Raw genomic sequence first — 9,846 nt, 5'->3', positions numbered from 1 at the left:
TTCTTCTTCTTCTTCTTCTTCTTCTTCTGTGGGGCTGAAGGAAGGGGGGACAGAGAGTTCTGCATGTTCAAGTTTCCTGCTCCGGGCAGAGGGGCTTCGCTGCGTGCGCGTTGGATGTGTGGAAGTGTGCGTCGGGTGCGCAGGAACAGCGGCGGCGGCGGCGGAGGTGCTGCTGGAGGCGGAGGAGGAGGAGGAGGAGGAGGTGGTGGTGGTGATGGTGGAGGAGGTGGTGGTGGTGGCCGCAGGAAGGGAAGTTTAGCGCCGTGATTTTTTTTTTTGTGGCTCTATTCTGTTGTGTTGTTTTCATGTCACAGCAGGGGGCAGGTGGATTAAGGTTTCCCTGATGAGAATTAATCACCCGTGGGGAGGCTCCGCGATCGTGACTATGATGATGATGTCGAGTAAGAGTGTGGAGTGGCTGCAGGAGGAGCTGGAGTCCGGGGCCAGCTCCCTGCTCCTGCTGGACTGCAGAGCCCACGAGCTGTACGAGTCCTCGCACATCGAGTCGGCCATCAACCTGGCCATCCCGGGCCTCATGCTGCGGAGGCTGAAGAAGGGAAACCTCCCCATCCGCTCCATCATCCCCAACAACGAGGACAAGGAGAAATTCGTCAAGCGCTGCAAGACGGACGTGGTGGTCCTGTACGACGAGGCGACCCCCGAGCGCCAGGACTCCGGGTCCGGGCTGGGCAGCTCCGTGCTGGGGCTGCTCCTGCACAAGCTCCGGGACGACGGCTGCAAGGCTTTTCATCTGGAGGGTGAGATCACACTTCCTACTGCCTCTGTTCAAGTCTGGGTTTCAGTCCACAGCCGTCGGATTTAAACAAACTATTTGGATGTGATCTGTCACTGGATTTTATTATTATTATTATTTTAATCTCTGCTCGCGATTCCGTTAGTTTGAATAGATCCTAATCGTTTACCCGAGTCCCAAACGTCACGTCACTCCCGTTAGAAGCCCATGAAACATGGATACATCAATAAAGTGCGCGCGGGGGTAATTAGGGGTCACCGAGTGGCGCCACCTCTAATAAATCCAGCTGTTATCATCTGGCCACTAAACTTTGTTATTTATCGTCAGAGAATCACAAGAGTTTTGGGCTGTTATATCAGATATGGTGTAGTCAATATGTAACTAACGTCCGAGGATGATGATTTATAATCTCAGTGCGTATAAATCAAAAGAAAATCCGAATTAAGCCAGAGCTGGATTTAATGGATGTTTTCAATTAAAAAGGCCCCGCCATGTTGTGTTCCTTCAAGAGAATACTGGCAGTTTTTGTTACTGTTTGTTTGTTGTTGGGGTTTTTTTTTTCATGAATGAACGGGGAAACCGGGGGGAGACGAAGCGCGCGGATTAATCATCCAGCTCGGGCATTAAAAACGCACATGCGTACATGTTAGATACCGGTGGTGGCAGAATGCTGGGGGTTTTTTTTTTCTTCTTCTTTTTTTGTGGGGTATTTCCGTGATAGAGAACGTCTGACGGGAGTCAGAAGCGGAGCCGCCATTCACAAAAAGCCCGCTGCGCTGCGCTCCGCTCCGCCACAGCGGCGCGCGGCGCAGCGCCTGTCCGGATCCTCCGCAGGGCGCAGCTTTTCTCAATGGACCACATCCGTTCCAGCTCGTGTTCCTGCTCGTGCCTGCGTGAAAAGAAAAAAAAAAAAAAAAAAAAAATCACATCACCGTGCTGTCATCTGTCTCATCAGCATGTGACGTGACGGCTCCCATTAAGAAAAAATGATCACCATCTTCACCAAAAGTCCTCTTTTTCTTGCGTAATTTTCAAACGCCAACCGATTGCGTAATGCTCGAACACTAGGAATTGTGTTGATTTATGACTACGTGAAGTACATCGATGGCAAAGGGTGATTTTATTTTCACACGCCTGGTGGAAATAATTTCGTGGCTCATGTTCCTAAAAATGCAAACGTCAATACAGAACGTGTTTGTAGAGTTAATTAGAGGTCACTGTGTGGCCATCTTAAATAAATCCAGCTGTTATCATCTGTCCACTCATATAACAGTTTTGTCCTGCTTCAGCAACCAACATTTGAACAAAAATCTGTTAAATTCACATGATTTTTTAACTGATACTCATTGCGTAATCACGTAAAATCACTTATTGTGTATTAATTCATCCTTATATGAGGTATAGTAAACATGTTATCTGCTAATCCTTCCCTAATAATGATCTTATATGTGTCTGAAAATGGAAACAGATGATGTATTTGCCGATGCAATGTGAGCTGTTCTCAGTTCACCAGCGTTTTTTGTGAACAATTTTGCACCATTTGCAACTGTAAACATACATGATGATAATATACTACTTGTTTTTGTATTAATAGATTCCCTACAAAGTAAAAATGTGTTTCTAAAACTCATGAAGTAGTTAAATTCGCTAATCCTCCTCTACAACCCTGCCAGGATTAATAATATGCCAATAAAACGTGACATATTAATCATTAGTAAAGGGGTAGTTAGGGGTCGCTGTGCAGCCGCCTCACATAAATCCAGCTGGTATCATCCATCCTGCAGAAGTTTGTTAAAGCACCTAAAACATTTTCATTTCCAACCGCAAGCCATTGCATAACTTAATCTTATAGTAGTCATTATGGATGCATACATCAAGGTAAATGTGCAAATTAAAACCCGTCTGTCTGGTGAATAGTTGTGTGAAACACTGAGGTGAAGTCTGATTAAAATCCTCTATTCTAACACTTGTATTGCTTTGTTGTTTTGTTTTTTTGTAGAATATTGTGCAACAGTATGAGTGACACAATCCTAAAGGTTATTTTCTTGGCGTTTATGTTTTTTGTAATCAGGCAGTGTTGACATTTAGCTGCCATTTGGTGGATGTCACAGACCTACACCCCTCGCTGTTTGTGTACAAGTCTCATTTCTGTTCCAAACTCTGTACTAATCTTCGGCGCGGTGGCGTAGTGGCTGGCGCCGGTCGGAGTGTGGCTCTTCGCCTAAAGTGCTCAATCTGGATTTCGCTGGCTTCTTGGTGTTTTCCAGGGGGCTTCAACAAGTTCCAGTCGGAGTACCCCGAGCACTGCGAGACCAACCTGGACTGCTCGTGTCCCAGCAGCTCGCCGCCCACCTCCGTCCTCGGCCTCGGCGGCCTCCGCATCAGCTCCGACTGCTCGGACGGGGAGTCGGACCGCGAGCCGGGCAGCGCCACCGAGTCGGAGGGCAGCCCGCTGCCGAGCAACCAGCCGGCGTTCCCCGTCCAGATCCTGCCGTACCTCTACCTGGGCTGCGCCAAAGACTCCGCCAACCTGGACGTGCTCAGCAAGTACAACATCAAGTACATCCTGAACGTGACGCCCAACCTGCCCAACATGTTCGAGCACGAGGGGGACTTCAAGTACAAACAGATCCCCATCTCCGACCACTGGAGCCAGAACCTCTCGCAGTTTTTCCCCGAGGCCATTTCCTTCATTGGTGAGTGGGATCGCTGGGGTGACGAGCCGGTGGGGGTGGGGGTGGAATATTTATGAGGAAGTTAACCACTTTCTTCGTTTTTCGGTGGCTGGAAGCCGACGTCGGGTTTCTCTCTGGTGCTGTAGAAATAAAATAGAATTGAATTGAGTTAATGGCCCGTTCACACGACAACGGTTTTAAGTAAAAAACCCAAAATGTTTATCGCATCTTGGCTGTCTATAAATAGTTTTTGAAAACGCTATCGTCATTTAGAAAGGGGGCGGGGCACAACTTACTGGAAATGGTTTGGCTCCGCCTCCATGTCGACGACGGTAAAGCTCCTCCTGTGCATGTGAACCACGGGACGCGCAAGAGTAGATGGACAAAAACAACAACAATGGCGTCCTCTGTCATGTCATGACTCCCAGTCCATACTCTTCTGGACTTGGTGCTTTTATTTTGACAGTCACCGCAGCAATCCATGTTGGTTGTCTGTCCATTTGAATATCTGTTTTCTCCCATTGTTAATGTTCATAGCGTATCGTTCAACAACAGCACCCACTAGTGGCCACAACATGGAAATGACGTCGTTTTCTGCCGTTTTCTGTGTAAAAGCAGTATTTTTGACATCTCGCGTCGGCGTTTGTCAGTCTGCGTGTCACGTTTGTCTAAAGTACAAGGCAAAACGCAGCGAAAGATGTTTCTTCTGTGCGTACGAGCGTCTCCGTGGCGACGTATTCCGACACAATCAGTGAGAATGCGAGACCTTTAAACCTCCGCGTTCTCCCTGTGACTGATGAAGCAGGAATTCAAAGCCCTGGTTTTGACCGAGACATGGGAACAGATCCTCTGAGAACATCAGCTCGTCCGCTTTATGTGTTTTGTTTTGGGTTTTTTTTTTTCTTTTCCCCCCGTCGTTCCGGTCGTTCCTCCTGACTTCATTCCCCGAGAATGAGTGAATTCCCTCTCCGGTGACTCCTTCTTGGCCAGCGTCTCCATGTAAAAACCACACAGACCAGCGATATTTCTCCTTTTTTTTTCTTTTTTTTTCTTCTTTCTTTCTTGAGAGTAGCGACTCTGCCGAGGTGGGAGGAAGTGTGACATACGCCAGAGCCAGAGGTCGTGGCAGATTTGGGTCACGCCGATGTTAAATGGCGCTGGCCGCAGTGTGTAGGGTGGGGGGGGGAGGGGGGGGGGATTACATCACTGCTTCTGGGGGTAATTATGGGTAAAGGAGATGCAGATGTGCGGCTGAAAGTTGCAAAAAAATCCTTAAGTAACTGAAAGTTGGCGCTCGATCGTGTGCGGAGGCCGTGATTAGATTTTCTCTGGCACTTTAACAGCTTGATATACGGAGGATTGTTGCAGTGCGATGTGTCGGGAGTGATGTAACGCCGCTGCAGGTCCGCTCTCCGCCGGTGCCTCGCGTGAATTCTGAGCCCGGTTGAGTCTGAGCCGACTCTCCCGACGACGGTTTCCAAGTCCGTCTTTTTGTAGCGTGGAAAGTGAGCACACATCACATATTAATTTAATTTGGCAGCCTGAGCTCGGGAGCCAACTGACCCCAATCCTACAACAAGAGAGAGAGAGAGAGAGAGAGAGGGAGGAGGAGGGAGAGAGAGAGAGAGACAAGAAAGGAAGGAAAGAAGCACTTATCTCCGGCTCTAATGGCCTGTCGGGATGCAAGTGCAAAGGCTGGAAACTGATAGGTGGATGAATGTAGCTGGTTAATAATGTAAAATGTTGGGTTTTTTTTAGGGTTTTTTTCTGCCGTTGCAGAGCTAGAAAGCAGAATGACACTCAACTTTCTCCTGTCATTGAGAAAAAGGTCATTCCAGAGTAAAAAAAAACAAAAAAAACAGATAATATGTAGGCAGTAGAAAGAAAACGTCTTGATTTTCAAAATATTTTTCGTCTCCGTGTGATTTTTTTTTTTTTTTTTTATGAAAGCAGGCAGCTTTTGCTGAACGTAATTATCGGCAACGATCAAACGTGTGCAGGTTTGATCGTAATTCAGCTTGTTAACGGTATAGAAATAAAGAAATTCGGGGGGGAAAAAAGCTAATTTACTCATTTGAGAGACTAAATAAAAAGTTTAATAGATTCATGCATTAGAACTGATACGACAGACGCCATCAAGTTAGAGCACATTTATTACATGGAACATTATTTAAGGAAATCAGAAAATACACAGTCTGTATCCTAGATCGGAATGGAAAAGAAAAAAAAGTTCATATTTTGGCTAATTTGTGCTTGAAAAATGACAACAAACAGTCGATTATTCTAAAATAGCTGCAGAGCAAACTGACATTTCTGTAGAAGTGCTTTATGTGTTTCTCTGTGGTCACTATTTCACTGAACTCCTGTTTTCCCGACGGAGGGAACGGCTCATTGATCCTGCACTCGGTCGCCCGACAGCGTGAGGAACATTCGCTCCGCAGCGTTCCTCACAGACCAGCGCGTTTTGGGTTTTTTCTTTCTGCGTCACTTGACACTCGCCTCCATTACTGCGACTTTCAATGATACTCCAAATACGCCACCATTGATTTCCTAACAGTTCGCTTGAGGAGTGCAGTCATTTCAAATCTATTATACTTTACAACGGCAGCATTAACGGCAACCGGCTTATGAAGCCGATTAGCACTCGCAATGAATCACCTGGAGTTAAATTGGATTTTAAATGAATCTGACTCCAGAGATTCAATTTACACATTTGCATATAAATGTTGGTCAAAATGTCAATTTGAAGTGAGTAATTTTTTTTTTTCTCCTTTTGGCTCATTCATGATTCGAGATCAAATAATACCAAACAAGAATAATTATTTTCAGGATTTTGTTAAATTTAAACTGTGGTCACTTGTTGTTATACCTTTTGCGCTGCTTTAACTCTCACTTGCAGCAGAAAGGACATCTAATCTCATCTAATCTAATCTAATATTATTTCAGTTGCAACCTTAATTCAATCCAAAGTACATTGAATTTCATTGATTAAAAAAATGCCAAGTCTTTTTTTTTAAATCTCATACTTTTGGCTTGATGAACACATTTTGATGGTGTCTTTGTAATCTGCAAGCACAATAGAAAGAATTGGATCAATGTGGTTAAAAGTCATTAAAAACAACGAATTAAACAAATGACATGCACCGTGACGTGAACGAAGGATTTCTGCTGGCAGTGATAAAGTAACTCGAGCTAAAATCCTTTTAGTTTAGTTCATTTTGACTGATAGAATAGTGCCATGATAAAACTTTACATTTGTCTTTTGACGTTTTTCTTTCTTGCGGCGCAGAGGGTATGTGATGAAGACGTCTATATTTTCACAAAATCAAACAATTGCTGCCAAAAAATGACCACAATTTCAACATAAAGATAGATAGATAGATAGATAGATAGATAGATAGATAGATAGATAGATAGATAGATAGATAGATAGATAGATAGATAGATAGATAGATAGATAATTACTTTATTCATCCCCGAAGGGAAATTGTTTTGTTGCAGCAATCTGGTACATACGAATATTATAAAATACAATAGAATAGAAATAAAAGTAAAAATATAAAAATATCTGGGTATAAGACATAAAGTAAAACACAGAACGGAACATGGGCACTTAGAAACAAGCAGGAGATAAAAGCAAGATAAATAAATAGTAAGGTGCAGTGGCAGAGCCATTAGAAGTAGGCATTATATAATAATAATAACAATAATACAGATAATAACAATGTGTAATAGTGTATAATACTCGTGTATGGTACTGCTAATAATGGTAGCAATAAAATAACAATATGTATATCAGTAATAATAATAGTAATAATAATACCAATGGTATTAGTGTACTTGCGCATGTATAAATATATGTATATGTACATGCAATATGCCAATTTTAATGAAAGCTCCTGGTGCAAAATACAGTGAAATGTCCCCAAAATAAAAAAAAAAAAACAACTTCTCCTAAAGCCGTTGCACTTTTCATGTTTTTATAAAAACTCCTTCACATTTCCAGACGGAGGAAGTGTTTCCGCCCCTTAATGACCGATGACTGTTTCCTCCCCCTTGCAGACGAGGCGCGCTCCCAGAAGTGCGGCATCCTGGTGCACTGCCTGGCCGGCATCAGCCGCTCGGTCACCGTCACCGTGGCCTACCTGATGCAGAAGCTCAACCTGTCGCTGAACGACGCCTACGACTTCGTCAAGCGGAAAAAGTCCAACATCTCCCCCAACTTCAACTTCATGGGCCAGCTGCTGGACTTCGAGCGGACGCTGGGCCTCAACAGCCCCTGCGACAACCACTCCGCCTCGCCCACGCACGACCAGCTCTTCTTCACCACCCCGACCAATCACAACGTGTTTCAGCTGGACACGCTGGAGTCCACATGAGGGGTTTTTTTTGGGTTTTTTTTCGGGAGGGTCGCGGTTACCCGACGGCGGCGCCGGGTCGGCGAGCGGCCGGCTTTTTTTTGGTGAATGTTTCGGCCTCCCGCGGCTCGTCGGGCGGAGCGCCCGGCCACGGAGCGGCCGCGAAGCGACGGGAGGGTCGCAGAGGAGCCACGGTTAAAGAGGACGGGGAGATTTCAGTTTTATTTTCATTTAATTTTTTTTTTTGCAACCCAGAGAGGGGGTGTGGCCTGTGTGTGTACGGCGGCGTTCTCCTCAGCATTGATTTACATTGAGGAAGGAACAAACCCTGATCCGCTGCGTTACGCCAGAACAAGGGGGGGGGGGGGGGGGGGGCGGAGCCTCGCAGCTTCGTAACAACGATTGGGGGGGGGGGTCGGCTTTGAGGAGACGACGGGCGTCCCCCTCTCGTCTTTCTGTCTCGACTGGTGCCAAGTGGAGAATCTGGGATTTAGGAAATCTCGCTCTACTGAATGTGGAGTTTTTCAAAACCAAGGAATTTACACACACACACACACACACACACACACACACACACACACATAAACAAAGTATGTATGTTTGTACTGTATGTATGTCAACGTACATGACATGACAGTCCTTAACGAATTCAGTATGTCTTTATGCATTTTTTTTGTATATTTTCTATGTACATTTACACGCACAGATCTATACCTTCTATAAATATATACGCATAGAAATCCTATCTTTGTCCAAAACAACAAAGTAATCCAATCCAACAATGGCTTAAGAGATTGTAAAACTAAAGAAGGAGGAATGGGTGTGGAGATAGATGTCTGTTTTTTGTTTTGTTTTTTTTTGTTTTCTACTTAGTTTGTGTGGGGGTTTTTTTTTTTCCAGGTCTGTAATGACCTCATGCAGTTTGCACAGTGGTGTCGCTGGAAGCAGGCGGATAAAGAGACATTCAGAGAGGAAGGAGGAGGAGGAGGAGGAGGAGGAGGAGGAGGAGGAGGAGGAGGCCAGTCCCAGGCTGCGACGAGTCCTGACAGCTGCACCGTGCAGTGGGGAGGGAGCAGGAACTGGGTGGGGGGGGGGGGGCGGTTCCGTCTTCCTCCCCGTTATGACGCCCAGTCACCGTTTCCACCAGCTCTCCTCGTGTGTTTCGTTTCAGCCCGAAACTAAACTCCGCACTTCCTGCCTCGTCGCGTCACCCGGGATTTTTAGCGCAGCGTTGCCGCGTCCCGAGTGAACAGATGAGCGAATGCCATTTTTAAAAAAAACAATTATTATTATTATTATTGTATACTCGTACAAGGAGAGAAAGTGAGAGTGACTCTTCGGGGCAGCTTATCTAACAGGAACCTCAGAACGAAAGAAAAAAAAACAACCAAACACTTAGGAGCTCGCGATTCGGTCGATTTCACATTTTCACGACACTTGGAAATGTTGAGCGCCCCCTGCTGGTCGCGGTACTGAACGAAAGCGCTTTACGCGACGGCGGCGATATATGCTGGGACTGGCCTCCAGCCTCGACCACCTGCAGCCTACTGAACTCCAAACAGTCTCTGAAACTGCAGCGGTGGAAACAGAAGGTCTCCAAATCACCCATTTCATCAAAGAAAGCTTTGTCGGAGTCCGTTCACCCTTAAAGCCTTGGGCATGTGATGCGAAAGTTATATTAAATACAAATGAATATATATATATATATGGACAGATATTTATATGATAGTCAATAGTGAACAGATCTCTGTTATTTTGTATACCCTGAGCATGCCGTGGTGCCGTTCGCTCTCTTCACAGTGGACGTGACCACGGGCAGGATGTTGCTTTAAAACCGAAAAGGAAAGACAAAACAAACGAGGACCGTTTTTTTAACTGCTGTTGCCGCTGCGGTGGCGCCCGGCGTGTGGCCGAGGGCGTTTTCTGAGACAGCGTCCACATCTGTAGCACTTATACCAAAAAGAGAATTTGATACGCTTTTTTTTTTCTCTGCTAATTAAGAGAAGTGGACTCATCGGGCCTTGTGGGGAAAACAAACAGTTTCATCTTCTTCCTCTTT

General features: G+C 45.5%; 1 protein-coding gene across 1 annotated transcript; it reads left to right on the top strand.

Moving 5' to 3' along the window:
- Positions 1-259: 259 nt before the first annotated feature.
- dusp7 (dual specificity phosphatase 7) lies at positions 260-8,101 on the top strand. Its single transcript, XM_080494372.1, has 3 exons — positions 260-758; positions 3,022-3,450; positions 7,492-8,101. Exons 1-3 carry the CDS (start codon positions 344-346, stop codon positions 7,806-7,808), a joined length of 1,161 nt encoding a protein of 386 aa, XP_080350498.1. The 5' UTR covers positions 260-343; the 3' UTR covers positions 7,809-8,101.
- The last annotated feature ends 1,745 nt before the right edge of the window (positions 8,102-9,846 follow it).

The sequence above is a fragment of the Blennius ocellaris genome (genome assembly GCF_963422515.1).
Source record: "Blennius ocellaris genome assembly, chromosome: 4".
Classification (NCBI taxonomy): domain Eukaryota; kingdom Metazoa; phylum Chordata; class Actinopteri; order Blenniiformes; family Blenniidae; genus Blennius; species Blennius ocellaris.
Note: the sequence above shows the minus strand (reverse complement) of the source record. Positions and strands in the feature narration are given on the sequence as shown.

Bases quoted from the DNA above. Each gene is read 5' to 3' on its own strand.
- dusp7 (XM_080494372.1), top strand. From the start codon at position 344: ATGAGAATTAATCACCCGTGGGGAGGCTCCGCGATCGTGACTATGATG. The intron at 759-3,021 runs GTGAGATCACAC...GGTGTTTTCCAG, and splicing joins CAAGGCTTTTCATCTGGAGG to GGGGCTTCAACAAGTTCCAG. The intron at 3,451-7,491 runs GTGAGTGGGATC...TCCCCCTTGCAG, and splicing joins CGAGGCCATTTCCTTCATTG to ACGAGGCGCGCTCCCAGAAG.